Source organism: Ictidomys tridecemlineatus, chromosome 10 (assembly GCF_052094955.1).
Source record: "Ictidomys tridecemlineatus isolate mIctTri1 chromosome 10, mIctTri1.hap1, whole genome shotgun sequence".
Taxonomy (NCBI): Eukaryota; Metazoa; Chordata; class Mammalia; order Rodentia; family Sciuridae; genus Ictidomys; species Ictidomys tridecemlineatus.
In genome coordinates this window covers 3,569,423-3,595,148 of record NC_135486.1, presented here as the reverse complement: position 1 = coordinate 3,595,148, position 25,726 = coordinate 3,569,423, and the positions used below count along the sequence as shown (strand labels likewise).

The following is a 25,726-nucleotide window of genomic DNA, read 5'->3' as shown; positions in this document are numbered from 1 at the left end:
GGGCAGGAGTGAGACTCATCTGCATGGGGTCCCTGGAGGATTTGTTGTGTTCCTCTGTGCTGCACAAGTCGCTTCTAAGCCGGCTCTGCGGCCACTGCCAGAACACTGCCTGAAGTACATCCCTGAACCTCGGGCCAAGGAGTCTGTCCCACAGCTGTGGGTGGGCCCAGGAATCTGTCTCTCTCAGGGCTCCTGGTGCCCCCAGGCACCTTCAAGGAACTGTGCTCTGGCCACCCCGTCTCCATGTAGTATCACCAGCCTCGGGGAACTAGCTGGTGCCACCAGCATGTTCCTGTCCGCCCCCCTTGACTTGCTCCTGTGTCGTGGGACACTCTCTGAGCTGTGCCTCCCAGCCAGTCCCACGCTGACCCTTCAACACACACACACTTCACACCAAGTCAACTCAGCAAGTGTTTATTGGGCACCTACGGGAGTCAAGGTGTACAGTACCAGGTGCTATGGGGCACACAGACGGGGAGGCCAGGCCTCACCTGGAGAGCCGGACAGTCCAGTGGGGGAGACTCCTCAACAGGAGGAGAGGCGGGACCAGGTGAGCTCTGGGGCTGGGGTGGGAGATGAAGCAGGCTGGCTCGGCTGGTCAGGGTGGGCGATGCAGTAGTCCTGGTTGTTGAGCGGGACTCAGAGGTGGACTGGAGCCAGGACACCTGAGTTCCAGGGAGTGACGAGTACAGTGGTTGCTCAGGAACAGGGAGCCACCGGCCTTGGCTGACATGGGAGGCTGCAGGGCTAACTGGGAGCCAGGCTGGAGAGCGGACGGAGGCCCGATGGCGGGCCTCATTGTGCAGGCAGAGGTGAGCCACAGAAGGCTTCTGAGCCAGGGAGTGATGTGATCTCAGGTCCTCATCTCTGGGCACACAGCTGTGAGGAGCATGTTTTTCTCCTTTGCTCTGGATTCTTGGCACAAAGCAGACACAGCCTGGGCCTTGGGCCTCACCTTCCTGGGCTGCCCAAGGCTAGCAAGCAGTGGCCTTGCTAGGTGACGCTCAAGCTCACTCACAGTTTGCACCCTCTGAGAGAAGCAAGCTAGGCGTACAGCGGGCAGGGCACAAGGCAGCAGGCAGCAGACCTCAGTCTCCTAAGCAGGGCAAGGATGCGCTCAGGGAAAACAGGAGAGCAACAACCACGGAGCAGAGCGAGATGCCAAATCCACATCGCCAGCCAAACCATCCCCGGGGGCTTCCGTGTGACCTCCCGCCACCCTGCCGCCCCCACCAGCAGGCGGGACCTGCAGAATGGCCCACTGGGATCAGAGCAAGGGCTTCTAGGTGCTCTCCTCCTAGGGGACTCTGCTCATGGAGGCTCCTGGGACACGGCCTAACTGTCCAGAGAGGAGGGGGAGTGGCGTCCACCCCCTCCAGGGCCACCCCAGCCTGGGAAGGGATGGGAGGCCACCGCTGTCCAGGTGGACACTGCAATGCTGGTCAGTGAGGGCTCCCCCAGGACCTCCACTCCACCTGAAGCTGGAGCTTGGGTGGGGAGCCCAGAGGCGGGTGAGGTCACGGCTGGGTTGCCAAGGAGAAAGGCTCCCGGGGTGCTGCCGTGAGCCTCTACGCCCGACCCAGCAGGGCCCCCAGCTCCATTGCTGATGGTCCACAGGCAGGGATAGGAGCTGCAGAGGGGAGAGAGAGAGAGACCGTCAGATGGCACCCGGGGAGGAAGACCCCAGGCAGAAGAGGGCTCTGGCCATGCCTGCTTCCAGCAGTGGCACCAACGGGCCCCACTTCTGCAGAAAAGCCAAGAGACATCGTGAGAGGTAGAGGCATGAAATCAGTTGTCCTGACACTGAATCACGGTGCTGGCCTGGCCCCTGGCAAGGTTTTCCATTCTCTGGTCTCACCTGCAGCCCATATAAAGCAGGTAGGACCAGGCAAGGAAGGACTAGGACTACAGACTCTGTGAGAATGGTCCCCCCGGGCCAGGAGTGGCAGTGTGGCTGACCACTGCTGTTGGAAGCGCTGGGTCTGAATCCTAGCTCCGCCTCACATGAGCCCTGTGACCTCGAGCAGAGTGGCTAGTAACTCTGAGCGTCTGCTTCTTCAGCTTCAAGTGGTAATCTTACAGACCAGAGAGGTCGTTGCAAGGATTCAGTGAAAAGGTGAGCATATGGTGCCTGGCGCTGACACTCGGTAAACAGTGATAGTTATTATGACGTCTCTTCCTGGTGTCCACCTGTCAGCTAGGGTCCCTGGCAGGAAGCCTGGGGCTGACCACTTTTTTTGCCATCTCTACTTCTACAGCACTGCTTCAAGACTTGGTTGCACATTGGAATCACTCAGTGAGTTTAGAGATGGAAAAAAGTTAGATGCCTGGGCACCATCCCCTAGAGATTCGATGCTCATAGTAGCTCCCATCTACAGAGTAGTTCAGGCTATTTCAGGAGACAGGAAAGTCAGAACAAGGGAGGCCAGGAACACAGCCCAAAGTCAAAGTCAGCAACGGGCAGACAGCATCACCTCTGCCAGACTCAACCACCCGTTCTTTCCCCTCCACCATCCTGAGGTGCCGATCCCCAGAAGCCAGCTGGACGCAGCCCTCTGGGGTGAGACGGCACCTCGGGGCCCAGCACGACATCTGGTCTAACGCCAGGCTGTGAGCCATGTCCCCACCGTGCCCCCTTTCAGAGGGGGAGACATAAGAGAACAGGGGCAGCCAAGGGCCTCAATTCCTCCGTGTATTTTTACATATTTGCTTTTTAATGCACCTATACTTGATGTTGTGTGTGTGTGTGTGTGTGTGTGTGTGTACACGTGTGTGTGCATGCCTTATTTGTTATAGCCTCAGTTTAAAGTGTTTCTGGCTGGTTCCAATGATCCCAGGCCACAGGTTTTCTCCCCTTTAAACATACAATGTCAAGGCCACAAGAATAGAGCAGACTCCCAGGTGGCTGCTTCGCCAACGCCCTTCCTGCAGCCAGAGGTCGGTCCTCGTGGGCCCTTCACATCTTAGCTGCTGAGGAGTCAGGACCTCAGGTGAGGCCGAGCCAGTCTAGCAAGGACAGTGAGGACACTGTCCCCAGAGGACAGTGAGGCTCCGAGTCCACCCAAGAGCGAGCTTACCTGGGCCCTGGGTTGATGGGTCCGTTGGTGTGGGGCACAGACAGGATGCTGGCGTGGGGAGTGGAGGACAAGGACGTCCAGCCGTCGGCTCCCGAGAACACTTGCAGATTATTGCTTGAGCTTTCTATCAGATTCACTTTGGAGAAATGACAACGAGTCAGATTCACGGAACACACAGAACACATAAAGATGGTGACCAGGGACATCAGCTGGAGCACAATATCACTGTGGCTTACACTGCGAGGCAATGGCTCGTCAGTCCTTCTGAGGGTAGTGGCGCAGAAGGGGCTTGGGCTACTGAGGCAGCACATGACAGTGTCACAGAGGTCCTTTCACAGCCCACCTCCAGCTGACAGAGGCCCCCAGGGGGGCATCTGCACTCAGTGACACGGACCTGCCCAACTTCTTCCCCACATTCACTCCCCTTGAGAATGGGCCAAACAGCTTCTCTCCGGCTGGAGGCCCCCGGGCCCAGAGAGATTCCTAGGTCCCTATTCTCCTCAGTGCCCCCCAAGCAGCTCTAAAGGTCTCGAGAACAGTGTCCTCTCACAGGAAGGAAGACTGCATGACCTCATGCCTCTGTGGGCCTGAAACACTAGAAGACAGCCATACCAGGGTGGACAGAGAGTGGCCCAGAGCACCAGGGGTGGACAGAGAGTGGCCAGAGCACCAATGGTGGATGCAGAATGGCTCAGTGCACCAGGGGTGGGCAGAGAGTGGCCAGAGCACCAGGGGTGGACGCAGAGTGGCCCAGCGCATCAGGAGTGTGGAGAGGGGGAATGAGGTTGGCCAGAGGATGCAGACAGGCAAGACTGTGGAGGAATCAGTCTGGAGCTGAGCTTGCGGCTCAAGGCCTGTGGTCTCTATGGCTGTACTGTACTGGACACTTACTAAGAGCACAAATTTCAGGTGCTCTAACCTAAAAAGAAAAAAGGAAACTACATGAGAAAATGGAATTTCGATTTGCTTTACTCTGGAGATCACATTATACACCTAAATATAAACAGTTTTATAGGGAAAGAAAGAAAATTGTCTTCCATTTCTTTGAATGGTCATTTGTCTAAACAGGACTGTGAGAGGGAGGGGGCAGGAAGGGGAAAGCGGAAGAGAAGAGGGTGAGGACAATTCCAAGTGTGCCCCTGGTACTGTGTCTGAACGTGTCCCACAAAGTCTCTGTGTTAGGAACGTGGTCTCTGCTGCCACTGTGCTGAGAGGTGGGACTGCGGGAACCCTCCTGGGGATGGAGCGGGCCCCTGCCATGGGAGTGGGTTCCTGAGGACAGTATCCATCCGCGCCTCCCCCATCCGCAAGATGACGTCTGCCTCATCACCACCCAGCAGGAAGACCCCCACCAAAAGCCTCTGTCTTGGTCTCGGGCACCCCAGCCTCCACAGTGGTGAGGAGGTGGGTTCTGCTCTCTACACACGGCTGCACAAAATGGACAAGACTCCGGCCATGCTGCCCCTTTTAGTGAGCTGACACTTGCAGCCTCGTGGGGCTCAGCCCTTGCATCTTCTAGCAGCCCCCCCTCAATACCCTGTTCAGAGTCTGTTCCCCAGACGGTGAGGCTCCTGCACCCTCCATGTCCACCTGGAATGCCACGTGTCATCCATCCTTCACTCCTGACCTCGTCTACTCAAGTAGACCTCGTCTGCTTCAAGGCTCAGTCTAAATGACCACCCCTCCGGGCAGCCTCCTCTGCCTGCCCAGATCCAGTTGGTCTTTTCCTTCCCAAAGGAAAAAACCTAAGGTGCCTGTGCCTCTCCTGGGGTCTTGGGAAGATGCAGACCTGGACCAGGAGTCAGCCTGAGTGTCTAGAGTGCTGGCCAGTTCCCAGGTGATGCTGCAGGTCTGCATTTTGTTAGGGTTATTTATCTGTTTCTGAAGCCCTGTGTTCCCCAGGGAGCAGCTGTGTGTTCCTCCCCTCTGTCCCCACCACCTACAGAACCAGGGGCAGAGCAGGTGCTAGGAGAGGCCCTGTGTGTGCGGAGCCTGGGAAAGGACCCGGCAGCAGAGTGAGCCTCCGCTGGGTGACCAGGATCGTGAAGCCGCACATTCTCCCCTCCAGGCGGCCGCTGTTGGGGTTGCCAACAGTTGCTGCCTGGGGTCAGGCACAGGGACAGGCAGCTTTCCCCTCCCCACACCCCGGAGCCTAATGAGCAGAAAGCCCGCTGAAAGGCAGAGCTCCAGGTGCCACTGAGGGAGGAAGGGGCTGGGATGTAAACACCCACCATCTCCCTGCCCTGAGCTTTACCTAGTTGTTTTATTCAACACTGATCTCCTTGACAGGATCCCCATAATGTCAGGTATTTGATCATTCTGTTCATGGCCTAAAGCAGAGACTGGCACATAGTCAGTCCTCAATAAATGGCTATTGCATAAATCATCAACTGCTCCTTCCCCACCCCCACCCCTCCCTCTCTCTCTCTCTCTCTCTCTCTCTCTCTCTCTCTCTCTCTCTCTCTCTCTCTCTCTTTCTCTCTCTCTCAAATCTAAGAACAAAGCAACAGGCCTGGGCATACACATGGCCAAGGTGGATAAGATAGCAGTGAGTGAGCAAAACACACACACACACAAATTGCCGGCTTTAAAAACCATCAGACTGCAAAAATGATTAAAGCTGAGTTTGTAAAACTCCAACTGAATCAAACTAAAGCTGGAACATACCGTGAGACTTCCTAACTGTCCTAGTGTTCCCTGTACTGAGCCACGATGCAACTTTAAAAAGAGCCCCAGGAAGGCAACACACTGAGTATTTCAAACCCCGCACTTGACTGGCCTTCAGTGATCAGCCTGAAACCGCTCAGCACCCCGGCGCCCTGGGACGAAGCCTTTGCACCCACTAGAAACCATCCGCCTAAGTGTTTGATGAAATACTTACAGAATTAAAGAACACTAAAACTACTATGGCCAGACCACAGATGTTAGTATACAACAAGAAAGCAATGATGTGCAATGTTAATGTGTGAGTACAGTGGAGGAAAGGGCTTCCCTCTCCGGAGGCTACTTTTCACTTTCTTTCCCCTCCCCCACACCCCAGAGCCTAATTAGCAGAATCACACACCTGAGGGAGAGTGGTTCCTGTGCATGTACGCAGAAGGGTAGGGAGCTTGCCGGTGTCCTCGGAGCCCCGCATAATGCTCGCAGCCATGGTGGGTGTGGGGAGCAGGCAGGGGCAAGGGTGTCGCATACTGGTAGTTGGCATTTCCTGCTGTGCACACGCCATCCGGATTGGAAAAGATCCAGCCTCCCACTGGAACAGACGAGGAAAATACAGGGACTGACACACAGAAATCAGATGACCAGCTACTTTGCACACCATGTGGAAATTCCACCACCCCTTCCCCATGAACAGGTGACCTGGTCTCTCTGGAGATGGACAGGTCCCATCAAGGTGTGCAAAACCACTAAATAACACTGCTCTATGGCTATACCAATACAACCCGAATGCCGGAGTTAACGGAAGCTATTCAAAACACAACCTGAAAGCTACTTCCTTATAATAAAAGTGTGTCCGGGAGGCCTCCGACTTGTGTCCAGCTCACTGGCCTCCACCAGGGGCTGCTTGGTGAGGTGGCAAGGAAGGAGCAAGTGCTTATTTCTGCCGGTGGCAAGGTGAGGCCTTCCGTCACCAACGGCACGCGGGACACTCCTGGCACAGAGAAAGAGCGCTGGCCTCGCACACCCTGGCAGCAAGCATTTTGCAGAATGTTTTGGAAAATTGCAAAATATTTCATAGAAATCAGCTCATGGAGATCCTGAACAGAAGATTCTACTTCAGGAGAGTGCCTGGGCGAAGAGACATTTGGTGAGACTCAGAAATTCAGGCCCTGAATAAGAAAGACATTCTCCCACCAGGTCTCAGCTGGGCTGACAGATGCTGGTTCAGGCAAGGCCAGAGCTACTCCCGAAGAACTGTGACCAAGGGTTGTCACCTCAACGATGTGGAAAAGGACCTCGGAACTAGCACCCACAGCCATTGCTGAAACGCTCGTAAAGTGTAAGTAAGCCCATCGCACGGAGTTGGGTCATTCCTGACAATCCTGTCCTCTCCCCATGGTTGTGTAAGCATACGACCCAAGGTGTCCCTACCCAGAGAGTGAGGTCAAAGTAGGCCACCCCCAAAAAAATATGCTTCTTTAGCATGTCATGAGACGGCCATGCAGTGGGCTGTGTCACAGGAGTCCTTCTGCCAGCTGCCCTTTGGTGGTGCAGGTGCACACCGAAGTGGAAGCCCACAGTGAACGCACTGCCCTGGCTCTGAGGCCCTCCTCAGCCTGAGACTCCACAGGAAGCCCCATATTCTCCTGCACAATGAGACCACTCTGTTCAGTGCATTTTCTTCCCTCCACCCCGCCAAGTGCCTATTTCTGTAGTTCAAATGCTATTTAAGCTTCAACCATTCGGCACTTTCTTTGAGTTCCATCCTTTGCATGTGGTTTTCATGTTTCTGTACACTTATAAGTGTGTGTGCTTTTTTCCTGCTGATCTATCTATGGTTAGCTTATTTCATCAACTAATATTACTGAACCTTCAAAGGGAAAATTTAAGACTTCCCTACCCTGAGTAGTGGACTCAAGATTCAGGCATCCAATGGGCACAACCAGACAAGACTCCCCACCCCAGGACCACGTAGTTGGCCACATGTAACGTACACACCTTGAGAAGTTTGCCAAGAAGGCCACTGCACGTGAACTGAGAGAAGGCGTGTCTCTCTGCGTGTGGCACTAACCTCAACAAAAGCCTTGGTAAAGTCACTTTAAAAAGTGCGCTTCTGAAAGCCAGCTCTCTGTGTGGCTCTACTACCATTTCTGGCATGGAAGTTAAGGTTTAGGGGAGGGAGGAGCGAAGAATCCACAGCTTTAAAATGGCCACAGGGATCTTGGCCAGCCACCACCACACAAATTCAAGGGTGTGTCCATGGGTTAACTTTTCCATGGCCTTTCAGCCCAAATGCAGACTCTCCTCATCTGTGAGGCCGCAGCTGCTTGAGGCCACTCAGGCACTAGGGACCAGCTCCAAAAGCAGCAACCGCTAGGAACAGGGGAAATCCAGAACTGACCAGAGAGGGTGCAGGTGGGAGATAGGCCCAGGACGCCCTTTTGAGAGTCCTTCGCTTCACTCACATGAAAACTAGGGTTAAGAAAGCCTTCATTCCCATTCTTACCTCCTGCCTAAGACTTGTTTGACCCCTGTGCCTGGGAACTCTGGCAAGGCATCAACTTGACCTGAGTGGAAGGGACCGTCAGTGGGCCTCAGTTTGGACTAGGCCTTAAGTGGTCATGAAGGCAAGGGTCTGAGTGCAGGGGGGACACTCCCAGTGTAGCCCAGCGCCTCCCGCCACGTTCCCCAACTCACAGTGAGAGTAGGCCACGTGCTGGCTCTCACAGACAGCCTCCGGAAGGTCTTTGGGGTGGTTTCTGAAACAGCAGTGAAAGTGACAGCTCATTGTTCAAGTCCAGCATGAAGCACACCCCAGATCCTCTAAGGAGAGCAATACAAGTCTCAGAATAAGAAGACCAGACTCCCCTTTCCTCAAAGCTGATCTCCTCTCCCGTTCTCCTTCCTCTCCTTGTGCAGTGGCTCTGTGCATCTCAGATCTGCTGTGGTCCCCAGTACCATATGGACAGTCGTCCCTGTTCAGCTCCATCTTACTGGGTCATGATTCAGATAATAATGACAAGAGCTAAGATTTGTGCAGGTCTTTGAGACACAATTACACAAGTGATTTGCTAGGTCGACCAACAGCCCCATGAAGGAGATATTGCTATGCCATTTTGCAGATTAGATCTATTAGTTATAGATCTCAGGGAGGTAGACTGACACAGGCATGATCAAACAGAGAGGAGGGAAGAAACTGGGACTCCAAGTCAGGCCCTCTTCCCTGAAGTTCTGAGATGTCTTTATTATACCGTGCTGCTATCATTTGGGACCTGCAGTGGTGGCCAGGATTCTGTCATCTCACACCTCCTTCTCCATTAGGACTTCAGTTATCTGAAAAAGTTATCAGCGTGTCCTCTCCATCATCAAAATGTATTCATATATTGAACAGGACAGATTCTTGTGTGATATCTTTATCAGCATCTGTCCATTAACCCAGAATCTTTAAGATGAAAAGGAAAATCAGGTAGTTATAAAAGTAGGTGAAAAGATCAGAAATTCAGGCAAAAAATTCTGAATACTTTAAAGGACATCGTATTTATATTCCAAGCCTTGTCAATAGAAAAATCAATGATCAGTACCACGCTCTGTTATTTTGCCCAAGAATGAAAAGCAAAGGTAGGGAGACAGCAAGTCACTGACCCAAAGCTCATCACTCATGCCCTGTTACGTTTTGGATGTAAGGTGTCCCCTGAAAAGTTCCTGTGTTAGATTATGCAGGTGAAGTGGTCGGTGATGAGCGGTAGCCTCACAATGGGTTAATCCTGATGGATTGGCAGTCTGAATGGACCACTGGGTGGTAACCGTGGGCAGTTAGAGCGTGGCTGGAGGTGGTCACTTGGGAGGTAGCCTTGGACTATATCCTGTCCCTGGCCCCTCCTCTGCTTCCTGGTGCCATAAGATGACCAACTTTCCCCGGCCACTGCCCTTCTGCCACAGGCTCTGCTCATCTCAGGCCCAGAACGATGGAGTCAGCCCCGTGAGCCCAAAATGAACTTTTCCTCCTCTAAGTTGTTCTTGTCAGGCATTTTGGTGCCAGTGACGAAAGGCTGACTCACACAGCCCTCCGTCTCTAATTACCCTTCTTCTCCCACCTGAATAATAGGAGCCTCCCACCATTACTTACCCTTCCTGGGTAAGTGTGGTTTTAAAACAATACAACTATGAAAACTGTATTACTCAGAGACAACTGGGGAAAGGTCACAGTGAATTGTTGAAAACCTAAATTACTTTTTAAATATGGTTGTGTTACTTTCAAGAACCTATGATGAACAGAGCCACCAGAACATGCAGCCAGGGGTCCTCTGGGACCACTGTGGTAAGGAGCAGGCAATTGCCATCCAGTTGAATTTGCTTATTTTATTTACATGAATATTGAAAACACTTCTATCCTTTCAGGACAATTGTGAGCTCCACACTTGCAGAAGTCCGTTCATAAAAACTCACTGGGATTTCTCTACTCACCTCTCCTTGGCATCCAAGAAGGCCTTGGCAAAGGGGTTGTACTTGATCTTGAGGGCCGTTATCTTGCATTTGCAAAGACAAGAAGTGCCGGTGAGAAGGGAACAGGTGCAGGTGGATAGGTGCTTTGTCCCCAGTGTGAACTTGTGGGAAACCAGGAGAGTCCCCCCCCACCATGTGTCTCTGCTTAGTCCTGTGTTAGGTCTCCCTGGCACTGGCCCTGGCCAGGGACCCTTCATTATGACAGGAGGTGAGAATGATCAGGGCCTTGCCAAGTGAGCCAAGAAGGGGCAGATTTTAGAAATAAGCAACATCCAAAGCACCAAACCCAGAATTCCTTCTTCTACTCACTTCTTTATTTTCAGTCATCACTGAGCACCAAGCACATGAGTTCCTTGTCTTGTCACTTGGGACATACTGAGGAGTGGTACCACTGTGATCCTCCTCTCCTGGAGAGCACGGGCCAGTTCCCTCCCTCTGACATAATCATCGCCCATTGAGCCAGGTTAATGGAAGAAGCACGGTGGCCCCAGCCCTGCCATTGTGCTAGCCTTAGCCCTGCCATTGTGCTAGCCTTAGCCGTGTCCCCTCTCAGAGCCATCTGATCCAGACAGAGAGGGAGGGAGAGAGAGAGAGGGAGGGAGGGAGGGAGGGAGAGAGGAGGGAGGGAGGGAGAGAGGGAGAGAGGGAGGGAGAGAGGGAGGGAGAGAGAGAGGGAGAGAGGGAGGGAGAGAGGGAGGGAGAGAGGGAGGGAGAGAGGGAGGAGGGAGGGAGGGAGAGAGGGAGAGAGAGGGAGGGAGGGAAAGAGGGAGGGAGGGAGGAGGGAGAGAGGAGGGAGGGAGAGAGGGAGGGAGAGAGGAGGGAGGGAGGGAGGGAGGAGAGAGAGAGGGAGAGAGAGAGGGGGAGGGAGGAAGAGAGAAAGAGAGGGAGAGAGGGAGGGAGGGAGAGGGGAGGGAGGGAGAGAGGAGGGAGGGAGGGAGGGAAAGAGAGAGAGGGAGGGAGAGAGGAGGGAGAGAGGGAAGGAGGGAGAGAGGAGGGAGAGAGAGGGGGGAGGGATAGAGGGAGAGGGAGAGAGGGAGAGAGGGAGGGAGAGAGGAGGGAGGGAAAGAGAGAGGGAGAGAGGGAGAGAGGAGGGAGGGAGGGAGGGAGAAAGAGATGGAGAGAGGGACAGAGAGAGAGGGAGGGAGGGAGGGAGAGAGAGAGGGAGAGAGAGAGAGAGGGAGGGAGGGAGGGAGAGAGGAGGGAGGGAAAGAGGGAGGGAGGGAGGAGGGAGAGAGGAGGGAGAGAGGGAAGGAGGGAGAGAGGAGGGAGGGAGAGAGGGAGGGAGGGAGGGAGGAGAGAGAGAGGGAGAGAGAGAGAGGGAGGGAGGAAGAGAGAAAGAGAGGGAGAGAGGGAGGGAGGGAGGGAAAGAGAGAGAGAGGGAGGGAGAGAGGAGGGAGAGAGGGAAGGAGGGAGAGAGGAGGGAGGGAGAGAGGAGGGAGGGAGACAGGAGGGAGGGAAGGAGGGAGGGAGGGAGGGAGGCCTGTCTGGGACGCTGAGGGCTGTCCTCCTAGAACACCTGCTGGGGATTGTTCATTTCTGCTCCCAGTGACCCTCGCACGGTTCTGCACGAGGCCAGAACCCCTTGTGGAAGAGGAGTTGCGTTTCCTCTGCGCATCTGTGCTGTGAGTCAGCCTGCAGCTTCACTTCAGCTGTGGGCACTAAGACTCTGGTTTCCAGATCTGATGATGAGCACCAAATTTTTCTAGGAAACTTTTAAAACTATATGTTCTAAGCCTCACCTTTGGAGACCCTTAGTTGGATGGATGGGAACCCCCAATTTTTCTTTTATGCTTCCAAATACAAAAATGCAGATTAAAAACAAAAAGAAGATAAAATGACTGTTGATAATGGTGTTGGGGGGGCTATCAATGGAGAGGCTCTTTTGAGGGAAGAAATTTGGCATCCTTGTTAAAATCCTAACATCCGCTCCCCTCAACAGAAAAATGCCCTTCCCAAGAGGTCATCCCATGCAAGTAACAACAGCAGATACCCCAGGATATGCATCACAGCATCATTACAACAGAAAATAAAACAACTGAAAAACCTAAACATCCATTGGAGGTGATTAATGAAACATAGTTCACTGGCCTGGGTTGTGGCCCAGTGGTTAAGTGTTTGCCTAACATGTGCCAGGTCCTGGGTTCGATCCTCAGCACCACATAAAAATAAATAAAATAAAGGTATTGTGTCCAGCTACAACTAAGAAATAAATTTTAAAAAAAAAGAAATATGGTTCACCCTTCAATTGAACATTGCTAGCATTGCTCAAGGAACACATGCCCAAATGCAGAAAGATACCCATAAACACTGCTAAATTTTTAAAAAGAATTCTTTGAAATCATTAAACTTATATATATAAAATGAGCCAATTTACATTTTTGTATACATATTTATATATGTATATATATGTATATATGCATAATAAATGTGTGCAAAAAACACACTTTAAGCTATTATTTGTAATGCTTGTGGGGAATAGGAATCCAAAGAAAAACTGCACTTTCACCTCATATTTTCTCCTTTTTCCCTTATGTATTTCTATACTATGTTATCATATGCTTTTTAAATAGATGCTTATTACCTTTTATTTTCTATAACTTTTATCAGAAAGAATTCAGTGCTCCCGGTGGCTTGGTAGCACACACTGTCTTCTGAGCACCAGGAGAGGTGTGTTGGTGGTGCTTGGATTCAAGTGTCCCCAAGGCCCATGTGGCAAGGCTTGGCCCCTGCATGGCCCTGTTGGGAGGTGATGGAGCCCCCGGAGGTGGGCCTAGTGGGAGGGCTGCAGGCCACTTGGACCTGCCCTTGAGGGTGCGGTACCCTGACCCCCCACAGTCATTCTTGCTCCACGAATGGTTTTGTGCTGCCACCAGCCCCTGCCACGTGCTGCCAGACCCACAGCAAAGAGGGTCACTCCCTCATGGGTGGCACTCCACCACTGCGAGCCGAAATCGACCTTTCCTCTTCACTTCCCCTTGCCTTTCCCCTGGGTCGTCTGCCACAGTGACAGAAAGGTGACCAACACACAGGAGGGACAGGAGGCACTGTGTGGCTTCACCTCGGCTGCAGAGCTCCGAACCCTGGGGGACTCAGCTCCACCGAGCTGGCTCGTGGCACTAGAGGAAGCCCCTGGCCCTCGGTCGCGCACACACTTACCTCCTCGTTCTGGTAGGCGGTCACTGCTATGAACTGGGTCTCTGGGAAGGAGCAGTTGGTGACCATGCGGTGGGCGCCTCCCACGCGTACTATGTGAACCTGGGGCTCGTACTTGTGCAGGGAGCTCAGCATTATCTGTGGGGGGAGAAGGTAAGAGACGCCACGCGGAGCCGAGCGTCCCGGTGACCCCGCCCTGTGTGTCCTCATGGCCTACACTTTTGGTTAGTCCCAGGATCAGGACCCACCCAAGTCAGGGACACACAGGCAAAGTCCCAGGTCACCGGAGCTGCACCCCACCTGGGAGGTTTCTCAGAGGCTCCTGGGGAACGTGACAGGAGCCCTTCTACAGGGGTCAGGGGAGGGGCGGAGAGGAGTGGCCCCTGCGTGCCTGGCATTGTGTCCCCCTCCCTTCTTCCTCTGCCTGTTCTCAGCACAATGTGGATTTCAGTCCATTAAAGCATGTTTTTCTTTTCATGTGAAGAAACCTAATAACTCTGGATGATGATGTCCATCACATTCCACCCCATTTCTAACCCATGATATTACCCAAAGTCCATGTATGAGGACAGGAACTGGAGTGAATGTACTTTTTGGACAACCAGAGACGTGAGACCGTGTGCTCTATAGGTACACATATTACACATGAATTGTAATGCCTTCTGCTGTATTAATAATATTAATAAAAATATTAATAAAAATGAAAATTTAATAAAAAATGAAATCCCATATTTTAAAAAAGAAAGAAATCTAATAACTCAAAATGTTGACAATGGCTGTTTTATCAGTGACTAACAGGCTAAGGACGTCTGGCATCTGGTGGTTACTCTGACCCCTCCTTTATGATTCCAATGAAGGGTTATTGAAAGTCCCCCTGTGAAGTCTGCTAGGCAGCAACACTCCACCTTTCAGGGTCCTGATTTAATTAAGACCGGGAACCTCTGGATGTCACAAAGACTGGGGTGGCCTTGCCGGCTTCTCCTCCAACAGGACTGTGCTGAGCACAGAGGACAGAGGTGGCCGCAGCTCAGGGCACAGGCTGAACAAAGCAGGGCGTGGGGCAGCCTCTTCCTCCTGCCCCCGCAGGCCCTGAGCGGCCTCCCCTGACTAGGAGGAACAATCCCACCACATAAGTCCAGAGAAGCAAGCCTCCAACCCATGTTTATTCTAATTGGAGCAACCTTAAATAAGCCTTCCTTATTTAAGGTTTGTTATGATTACTTTTTTTTTCTGAAAAACCTAAGCTGATTCAGTATTCTATTGATAATTATCGTAATGCCCAAGCCGAGGAAGTAATTATTTCATTTAGGAGCAGCTTTTTATTAAGGTATTTGTCTATTGCCAACATACCACTTACACCAAAAAAGGGGAGAGAGATGAACAAAACCCGGTACCCACAAACATCTCCCTCCCAGGGCTGCGTGAAAGCAGCCGCAAGACAAAACTCTGAAAGGAGGCCTGATGATTAAGTGAACCAGGCACTCTCCTCCCTCTCCACAGCAGGAAGTCCATTAAAAACTGAAAGCACCAATTAAGAGCTGTTTATTCCTGTTTACATTTGGACTCCAGGGAATAATTGGCTTCTGTGGGAGAAGAGGCTGGTGAAGACCCCTCTAATTGCCTAAATGCACCCTTGATAGTTCTCGATGGGCGCTGGGGCGGCCGTACCTGCCCACCTCCGTTGAGCTTGTTGGTCAGCTTCACTTTGCTGAAGGAGATGGGAGCCTTCATCCAGTGGGCCCCGAAGTTCGGGGAGTCGGGGTGGATGTAGACGCAGCTGTGGCTGGAGACCTCTGGCTTGCCCGCGGGCACCCACTCCCCATTGACGTACTTCCAGCGGTGGCTGTCCGTGGGGACAAAGTCCAGCAGGAGGGAGTACATGGCATTGGGGTCCAGTCCTGTGACGCTGATCTTTAGAACAGGAAACATCCTTCTAAAGACAAAAGGGAAAAGCACTTAGCCACAGGAGGACGGCAAGGGACCCCGGCCCTGCCTGGGTCTCAGTGCTGAGGCGTCCCATGGAGTGGCCTGGAAGGGAGGCCCATGGAGTGGCCTGGAAGGGAGGCCCGTAACGGGGCCCTGCCCCGGCTCCAGTTCCACTAGAGCCTCCTTCCACAGCCCTTTTGATATTGGGATCTGACTTTCAAGTGCTGTGTCCACTCCAAAGGACTCGGAGGAACCCGGAGAGGAGGGACCTGGGGGGAAGGTGAGCAGAGGGCTCTCTTCCAGGACCCTGCCCCCTGCGGAGGCCACACACAGCCTCGTTTCTGAGTAGGGGTTGGTGGTGGCACTGAGAGCAACACCTGGTAGCAGATACATGAGAGGCTCCTGTGGCAGGTGGACGGGCTCCGCTCCCCCAGACTCCCCAGAGCCTCTACAAGGCTTTTCCCGTGAGTGTGGACGAGCTGCGGGCTGGCACACACCCTGAGCCCCTGTGGCAGGGAGCCATCTTTGGGGCATTTTGTGGGGATTTGAGTTTGAGCAGCACAATCCCCATATGCAGGTCTAGATTCCCCGATCCTTCCCACTCCCTAGAATGGCACCAACAAGTTTCCTCTCACAGTGTTTGCAGAAACTACCCAGGTGGCTGGCTTCTGATTCCAGAGTCCCCACCTAAGGTAAGATCCTGGAGGGAAGCAGGCTGCCACCTCAGGGCCGGGTGTGACAGCACTTCCAAGCTTGTTAGGTGCAGGCGCTGGAGCGAGCACTGGAGAATTAGCAAGTTCTTGCAGTGAGTTCATGAGGTTGTCTTGGTGTGTCCAAGAAGAAGGAGGAAAGACCTAGTTAAACAGGCACCTGTGCATGAACTGCCCTGCCAGGTGCATGAGCTAAGTGGAATTTAGGGGGGTGCACCCGAGGATGCACTTGAGTCCACGCTAGAGAATCCGGCTTTGCCTCTCTCCCCACGGGATGGGGCGGCTGCACTTCCTGTCAACCAACCTGGCCACCCCAGGCTGCCTGTGGCTTCGAATCTTCCCTGGTATTTTCTCTTTTATTCTTTCTTCAACAGAAAATTTTTCTTTTATTGCTTTCTCTTGATATTAGACTCTTCCCTTGTGCTATATAAAGTTTTCAATGATCTTAATAGTATGGACCAAGGGTAGGCGACAGAAGGCATGTGAAAGCACAATCGCCATTTGTAAAAATCATAAAAGTGGGCATCAGAAATCATCGTGGGGACAATGTAGGGTCATTGTGACAGCCAGGAGTCTGGCTGGTTTGCAGGAGGTACACAGAGAAATGGCCTGTCTTTGGAGTCCTGTGGTTTTTATAAAGTGCCAAGGTACTTTACTTTATTACAAAAAACACAAGAATGACATGGGTATCATTGGCATTTCACACACCGAGATGTAAAAATGCCAAAGGTTTTCTCCATAGAATGAACAACAGAGGAAGCTCTGAAAGAGATGGTCCCGGGCCCTGAGGAGCCGGAGGGCCCGTGCAGCTAGCTGCTCACGCTCCACAGTGTGCTGAGTTTCCACACGTCAAGCAGAGAGTTCCAGAAGGCCCAGCTGGGGACTTAGGATGGCTTTTCTGATGCTAATGGTGATGTGCTGCACTTCCACGTGTTCTAATCCAAGCTCAGTCCCACACCAAGGACACAGATACTTGTTACTTGGCCGGTTTTCTAGCTGAGGCCCCCAGGGATGGGGGCACAGGGTGTTGGCGTACCCCACCGTCTTCTCCTTATTGTGTTAACGGCACCTTTTTTTTTTTTTTTTTTTTTTTTTTTTTTTTTTTTTTTTTTTTTTTTTTTTTTTTTTAAAGAGAGAGTGAGAGAGGAGAGAGAGAGAGAGAGAGAGAGAATTTTTAATATTTATTTTTCAGTTCTCGGCGGACACAACATCCCTGTTGGTATGTGGTGCTGAGGATCGAACCCGGGCCGCACGCATGCCAGGCGAGCGCGCTACCGCTTGAGCCACATCCCCAGCCCTTAACGGCACCTTATTTTCACTCTCTTTTGAGACTTCTAGAAAGTTAATAATTTGGGCCACAGTAAAAGGAAGAGTCCCCTCAGTGTTTTCCCAAATCTCAGTACCTAATGGAGATTTATCTTCTCATTTAATGACCGAGTTCCAAGCACCTGCTCCAGGCCAGGACCTGTTTTAGTGGGGACTCAGTGACAATCACAGACCCAATGTCCTGCTCACAAAGCTTACCTCCTAACAAAGAAGTCAGCTCAAAACAGGATGAAATTGACCAAGTGACATTACCTGCATGCACGAGTGTGTGGGGATGAGTGTGCCAGCACAAGTAGGCCAGGATGAGTATGCCAGGATTAGTGTGCCAGGACAAGTGTGTCAGCACGAGTAAGTTAGGACGAGTGTGCCAGGACGAGTGTGCCAGGACGAGTGTGCCAGGATGAGTGTGTCAGGATGAGTGTGCCAGGATGAGTGTGCCAGGACGAGCCCACATCCATGCACAGCTGTGATGCACCAGGGAAAACGAGTCCACGGGAGGAAGACCACAGAGCAGAGGGAGACCACTGGAGGAGGGAGACCACGGGCGGAGGGAGACCACGGGCGGAGGGAGACCACGGGCGGAGGGAGACCACGGGCGGAGGGAGACCACGGGCGGAGGGAGACCACGGGAGGAGGGAGACCACGGGAGGAGGGAGAGGCCAGGGGAGAAAGGGAGGAGTCCGCCCCAGGACTGGAATGGAGCAAACCATGTCAGACGCATTTATGAGTGAGTCGAAACAGACCCCACGAGTTCGGGGAACCCTAATGCACTAACAAAAATCACTTCAGAAACAGCTGCAGAAGAGCCTGTCCATCCTTCGGTGTCCCCGTGCCCTTAGGTAAACTTGACCTTCACCACATAACACACAGGACGCCCAGGGAGGCTCCCCTGAGGTGGACCCTCGTTGCTCACCCTTTCACCCAGCGGAGGACACTGGATGGATGTAGTTGGGCATAATCATGGATGAAGCCTCCATAGCATTTACATGTTAAAAAAAAAAAAAGTGAGTGAGTTCTCGTTGCTTCTAGTGTTTCAGTTTAGATTACAAGAGTGCGAGGACCCTTTAGCCAGGAACCAAATGGGGTCACACGGTGGGGGGGGCCGCTAAGGGACGAGGGCACATTAGCGGCTGTGGAAGGGCCTTAGGTCGGCTCAGAATCCACGCTGGAGCCAAGACCTACACAGGGAGCAGGATGGGTCACGCAGGACCCCACGGAGGTGCCCCAGGCCACAGGAACAGCCGGCACACAGCCCCGGGGCCCTGACTGGCCGGCTGGGAGGATGAAAGAGGAAGCCCGTGTGGCTGAGCACAGGAAGGAGCCTGCAGACCCCAGCCCACCCCAGAGTGGGAGGCCCTCCTGTCCCTCAGCTCCATGCAGCCAGAGACTGGCAGGACCCTCCAGTGCTGGCGAGAGAGGTGCCAGGGCCCTCCCTCCATCTGCACCACGTCTCTGGAGCTCCACAAAGATGCTGCACGTCACCAGCCACCAGAAACACAAGCCACAACTGCAGAGGCAGCGCCTGGGGCCGGCTGAGAGAGAACCAGGATCAACAACTGGTGAGGCTGCCAAATTACCGGAGCCAAGCCCGTGCCTCGCTGCTGGGCGGTGATGTGGCGCAGTCACCTGGGAACAGTGGGCAGCTCCTTGCCCGATGACATGGAGTGGCTATTCTACCTGCATCCACACCTACATGTGCCCAGGAAAAATGAAAAGGCCTTCACAAAAACCCGTGCACATGTGTTCGTAGCAGCAGCATCACAACTGAGACAGGCAGAAGCCCAGGGCAGGAGGTGCCTGCCCACACCATGAAGTGCTACCCAGGCGGGAATGAAGTGCTGCCAGGCACTGCCACCCGGGTGAGCCTGGAAACCAGCACCCATGAAGCATCACAGACTGGGGGGCACTGACCCGGCTGTCCAGGGCAGGAAGGCTACAGAGACCGAAGGTGGACCTGTGGTCCCTAGGATGGGGGAGCGTGGTGGGGTGCAGGTTTCTTTGGGGGCAATGAGCATGTTCTAAAGTGAATTGTGGAGATGGACGCACAACTCTGTGATCCACCAAACAGCGCTGGCCTGCACACTCCAAGTGGACGATTCGTGTTCTGTGAATTATACCACAACTAAGCTATTAACAAACACGAAGCGCAATTCCCTCCTCTTGGTAGGAGAATACCTGAAAGAGGGTCGAACGGCCAGTTGCTCTTCAGTACTCGTTGGCCAAGAACTTTATGATTCTTCTTGTTTCCTTGTCCCCCCATGGAAGCTGGGACCTGGTGTGGACCTTTAATCTCCGTTTGTAAGGAGGAGTGCGCAGGTCTGAGCCAGGGTCATCTCCACTTCACTCCCCCTCCCTCTGGCTCACAGTCACATTGGCGCATCCTCTAGGGACCTGTGGTCACCTCTCAGGCCAGGCTTTGTCTTCAGGGTCAGACTGCACTTCTAAACAAGCTGGGTTTTCCATTTTCTTTCCCAAACACAGAGAATTCCCAGTCTTTGAGAGGTTTAGAGATGTAAATCAGCCCCTAGCTCACAAAGGGCTGGCCAGCAGGCAGGGAGAGAGGGAGAAGGGGCGTGGCAGGTGAATGCCAGCTGGGGATGACAGGGGTCCCTGCAGCACCCTTGGCTCCTTTGGCTCCTGCAGCCAGGAGGCTTTCCAGCTTTCATATCTCCTGGGGGCAGAGGGACATCTGCAGGAAGAAGCGGGCAGAGATGAGGCCGGTTGTGCTGGAGGGCAGAGTGGGTGGTGCTGGAGGGAGGACTGGGTGGTGCTGGAGGGAGGACTGGGTGGTGCTGGAGGGAGGAGTGGGTGGTGCTGGAGGGAGGAGAGGGTGGTGCTGGAGGGAGGACTTGGTGGTGCTGGAGGGCGGAGTGGGTGGTGCTGGAGGGAGGAGTGGGTGGTGCTGGAGGGAGGAGTGGGTGGTGCTGGAGGGAGGAGAGGGTGGTGCTGGAGGGCGGAGTGGGTGGTGCTGGAGGGAGGAGTGGGTGGTGGTGGAGGGAGGACTGGGTGGTGCTGGAGGGAGGAGTGGGTGGTGCTGGAGGGCGGAGTGGGTGGTGCTGGAGGGAGGAGTGGGTGGTGCTGGAGGGAGGAGAGGGTGGTGCTGGAGGGAGGAGTGGGTGGTGCTGGAGGGAGGACTGGGTGGTGCTGGAGGGCGGAGTGGGTGGTGCTGGAGGGAGGAGTGGGTGGTGGTGGAGGGAGGAGTGGGTGGTGCTGGAGGGAGGAGTGGGTGGTGGTGGAGGGAGGACTGGGTGGTGCTGGAGGGAGGAGTGGGTGGTGCTGGAGGGCGGAGTGGGTGGTGCTGGAGGGAGGAGTGGGTGGTGCTGGAGGGAGGAGAGGGTGGTGCTGGAGGGAGGAGTGGGTGGTGCTGGAGGGAGGACTGGGTGGTGCTGGAGGGCGGAGTGGGTGGTGCTGGAGGGAGGAGTGGGTGGTGGTGGAGGGAGGAGAGGGTGGTGCTGGAGGGAGGACTGGGTGGTGCTGGAGGGAGGAGTGGGTGGTGCTGGAGGGCGGAGTGGGTGGTGCTGGAGGGAGGACTGGGTGGTGCTGGAGGGAGGACTGGGTGGTGCTGGAGGGAGGAGAGGGTGGTGCTGGAGGGAGGAGAGGGTGGTGCTGGAGGGAGGACTGGGTGGTGCTGGAGGGCGGAGTGGGTGGTGCTGGAGGGAGGAGAGGGTGGTGCTGGAGGGAGGAGAGGGTGGTGCTGGAGGGAGGACTGGGTGGTGCTGGAGGGAGGAGTGGGTGGTGCTGGAGGGAGGACTGGGTGGTGCTGGAGGGCGGAGTGGGTGGTGCTGCAGGGGAGGTGGGGAGATGGCCAGAAGCAAAGTCCAGGCGGTTCCACTCACAACACCTTCCTCCACCTCCCCAGGGATGAGAACTGTCACCAATGCCCATGAGAATGTTGGGTGTGGCACTCCTGGCACACAGATGCTGACACTTCCATGAAAGAGAGCCGCAGGTGTTCACCAAAGAGAAACCAAAGAGGAGAATGGAGTGGCCTGGGGACGCGGGGCAGATCACACAGGTGCCTGGGACCCTCGAGTTGTGGTGGTAAGGTTCAGAGGGGGAAAGTCAATTAAGATATGTAAACCTATCTATGTCCTCGGGCTGTCCAGACAGGGGTCTGGGTCCGCAGGACTCCAAGCTGCTTTTCCTCCTCTGGCACCACCCTCGCCGGGAGCTACAAACACGGGCTCCATGTCACTGCACCACACCCTGTAATACTCAGCAGATTCAAACTCAGTGACTCCGACACTTACCTGTGACAGAAAATGGACACACCGGCGTCTTCATTTCCAGTTCCTTAAAACCTGCTCAAGCCAAATTTGTTCAGTCTAAATTATTAAATGCATGAAAACATCCCTAAAACACAGAATCTCCTCTCAGATGAAGATGTTAACAGTGAAGAAAACAAGTGCAAGTGACCCGAGCCATTGGCCTGTTAGCAGAAATGAGTCTCTTCTGAAACCTAACGTGTAAATTTGGAGCTGGAGGCTGGAGGGGGAAAGCAGGCCGGATGCAGGGTAGGTAACTGGTGAACCTGAGCCCCATGGAGGGTCTCTGTTGTATCAGAAAGGTGGTTGAAGTGGATAATAGAACGTTTAAGAAAGAGGAGAAAAGAGGAGAAGGAGGAGAGGGAAAGGAAGAAGTAGGAAAGCAGAAGGAGGAGAGGAGGGAGGGAAGAGGGGGTAGGGAGGTGGGGTTCCATCAGGACCCAGCTTCTGGGGATAATAGGGAGCTTCCCAGGGGGAACCCTGTCTTCACCACGTCCCCTCCATGTCAGAGACAGGCTCCTCCTGGTGACTGTGAAGCAGGTCTGCACTGGGTGGGGTCTCGGCTCTCCCACGGGCCCAGATGGGCCTGTTCCCACTGTTCCCCGACTGAGTGCCCCGGCTGAAGGGTAAAACCCACAAAGTCGTGGTCCTGCAGAGCCAGGCAGGAATGAGCCGGGATGTCTGGGCCGGGGACGACACTCTTCTCCACCAGGCAGGGCACTGCCCAGGGTAGGCGGGCTCCCGAGCTCCTGCAGCGGGGGATCTGGAGGAGAAGCAGCCGGGGGCCTCTGCCAGAGAAGAGCAGGTGAACAGAGACATGGAGAAATGACCAGGGGGAAGAAGGAAAAGGGAGCAAGAAGGTGAGACCCAGCAGACGTGTCCCTGGAGAGGGACAGATGCTTCTAGAGGAAATGGCTCAGAGAACAGAGAGACGAGGGCTTCCAGATCTGTCTCCCCTCTTCACCTAAAGTCTGAAGAGAACTTTCTATCCCCTGGGAAAATCGTGGCCCTCAGGGGTCCAGAGACCCTAAGAGAATTTGAGAAAAGCATTTCATTTGCTGGAGGGAAGAGACAGCCCGACCCCTGGACCCCAATGGGCTTCTCCTACCGACAGGACCTTTCACCGGGCTGGCGTGAAATGACTTCACGGATGAGAAGTGCAGACTATAGATAGGGAAAAATCTTATTTAGGTGAAAAATGTGAGAAACCCTCTTCTTAAATGGTAGAAGTACTTTCTGATATGATATTACTTCACTGCATTTTACAATGCTTCAGAAATATATTACTATTCATTATGAAATAGATGAACTACACTCTCATCAGTGATTATGCCTGTTTTTATTGTCGTGTAGGGCCATTTGAACAGCCAAGCAGTGCAGTTAGGTTTCTGTGTGACCCAACAAGCAGGAAGATCTGTAAACCAAGTTCTCTCTGTGGTCAGACACAGTCAGGATCTGACAGTTACATCATCACTCATCTTTGGAAGAAAGAAACTGAATCCAATTAAAAAACTGGAGTGATTCCTTGAAGTTAAAAATGTGTTTTATATTTTTTTCCTACCAAAGAGACCAAAAATGACACATAAACACAAATCAAGAGACGGAACCGGGTACTTACAATTACAAATATTAAAAGCAATTTTAATCAACTGATTTATTTATTAATCTTCCCTATGCCTTAAGTATGTGACCCATTTAGAAAGAAAAAATGTACACACAGAGCAAGGCATACACAAGGTATAAACAAGATTCGTTGGAACGCCCTTGATTCTGCTATAACTTTCTTCATGAAGCACCTTAACTTTGTGCAACAGCTTTCAAGCTCATAATTCTGGACAAGGAATTGTCGATTTTCTATGCTGTGTTTTATTAAGAAACCAGAAGCCAAGACTTCAGGAATGGAAGCATTTTGCACAAGGACAGCCCTGTCCAGAGGAACCCTGCTCAAGAGGCTTCCAGTGCCTCGCGGACCCGATGCGTGAGCATCACTGACCGCTGGGAGCCAGGGAAGGCCATGTGATTCTATTTCAAAAGATTTGCTTCTCCTCTCCTACGTGAAAGCTGCTTCTATTACCTTGACAGCTTTGGAACAGACGAGATTTAATAGAATCCAAGAAATGCCAGCAGAGATCCGTTTCCATTAATTCCTAATTGGTTACAGTGAGAAAAACGGAGGCGACTCTTCCCGGTGGCAGGGTCCTATGGCTTCACCCTCTCTGCCTGCCACAGCTGTCACATATCACAGACACCATCACAAGGGGACACTCCACGGATCCCGTGCAGGGGAAGCAGACGGAGGGGCAGGAGAGGAGATTACATCTACCCTTTTGCGGCCACTCTTCAACTTTTCAAAAATTTGCTGTACTTAAGAGGAAACCCTTCAGCCTCCAAATAAAATGGACTTGGGATTCTCTGAACAGAGGTGGAGCCCAGGTTGCTCCAGAGACACAGTCAAAACTCACATTATTTTCTGATACTGGAGCCCTTGGCCCCCTCCCACGGGGCACGCCCCCCTCTACAGAAATCCCCTGGAACTTCTCCACTTAAACCTGTAAGGCCCGGGGCCTCATCTTTCACTTCTCCGATGATCTGAGAACTAATTAAGTTGGCTGGGGACAGCTGAGTGTGTTTGATCAGACGGTGCCTCTGAATCGAGAGTGGTCGCCTCTGCCATCTACAAGCTCTCGCCCCCCTGCTAGCTGGGTGCGCCCAGGCAGGGCGGAGGGTACACTCACCTGCCATTTTTGGTCACGATCATTTCATTAGTGACCTCCTTGAACCTCTGCCAGAGGGGAGCGTCCTCCAGGATGATGCGAAGTTGCTTCTCGGTGGGGTCGCCTTTCTCCCTGCCCGCCTGGAGCTCACTCTCCACCACATGGAGCAGGCGGGAGACCGTGCCGTCGCTGGTCCTCGGTGTGCCCAGCTCACTCATGGCACCGGCCCTCTCAAACTTTGCTGAGAGCTGTCAGCACCTTGCCCGCTTCTGACCCCTTCCTTCCTCCTTCCCGCTTTTCAACCCAGCTGGCCAGCGCCCGGGCAGTGGGAGGGTGGCGCCCAGGCTCCTGCCTCAGCTCCTAGTGTGACACCCCGTAAAGTCCCCAAATTATACCACCAACCTGTTAAGCCTCATTGGGGAGCGGGCAGGAGGGAGGGGGAGGGGGGGAAGAAAAAGCCCTCTCTTAATTACTCACTGGGTCAGGTGGAGGGAGCCGGCTCTCCCATTGGCCGCCCTGCCTGGAGTAGCCGTTTAAGAAGAGTACTCCATCCAAATTATCAGGCTTTTATCTTGTTGTACCTGAAGAGGTCTAATCGGTGTATTGAGGACCATTTTCCCGTTAATTAAAATTATTCCGGGCCCAGACTGCAACAATCAGGCAGATCCTGTTTGTGTGTAAACCATGGCATGTGGCACCTACGGGAAGAGGTTCCTGGGGGAATCGGCCAACTTGGTGCCGCCAGGCTGTCCCGCTACAGCAGCACCAGGGCCCCCAGCTCGGCTCCTGCGCCCTGGCAGACACCGAGCCCCCAGAGAAGAACCGTGTCTGTGGAGGTGGAAGACCGTGCCGAGAGGCCCCACCCTCCCGGGGGCAAGGGGAGACCTGCGTGCCCCGAGCCCGGGCAGAGGCAGGAGTGAGGCCTCCTCCTGCAGGATGTCCCCGCTGGCCACCTCTCTCCCGAGGGTCCTGCACACCACCCTACTCATCTCCAGGGCCCATCTGCCTCCAACAAGCAGAAGAGCTTTGAACCATGTCCTCGCTCCCCAGAAGCCAGAGCCTTTTCTTGTTCCCCCACAGCCAGAGAGAGACTCAAACATGTATGTATCATATCACTCTCCCCGCAAAGCACTGGGCTCCAGTAAGAGGACCTTTCACATTGTGCACAGTGACTTCAGTCATTGGTCCAAAAAGGCGTTCTGGTCGTCCCTCCACACAGCCCATGGCCTAGTGTGGCCTTCCACGAGGGAGGAGGGCGGTATCCCCCATTCCCTGAAGACACAAGTGTGTTTTTACCCAACAGTACTAAGGCACTCCACACAGTACTAAAGCACTCACAGTACCACTGGGCACACAGTACTAAAGAACTCACAGTACTAGTGGCCACACAG

The 25,726-nt window shown here is 53.6% G+C and overlaps 1 protein-coding gene across 1 annotated transcript; it reads right to left on the bottom strand.

The window, feature by feature from the left end:
* Positions 1-398: 398 nt before the first annotated feature.
* On the bottom strand, positions 399-24,928 carry Tbx19 (T-box transcription factor 19). The gene is made up of 8 exons (XM_005319839.4): positions 24,357-24,928; positions 15,063-15,327; positions 13,398-13,532; positions 10,203-10,264; positions 8,436-8,497; positions 6,142-6,330; positions 3,078-3,213; positions 399-1,630 (listed from the first exon to the last, which is right to left on the bottom strand). The coding sequence occupies exons 1-8, from the start codon at positions 24,551-24,553 to the stop codon at positions 1,336-1,338; spliced, it is 1,341 nt and encodes a 446-aa protein (XP_005319896.2). The 5' UTR covers positions 24,554-24,928; the 3' UTR covers positions 399-1,335.
* Between the last annotated feature and the right edge of the window lie 798 nt (positions 24,929-25,726).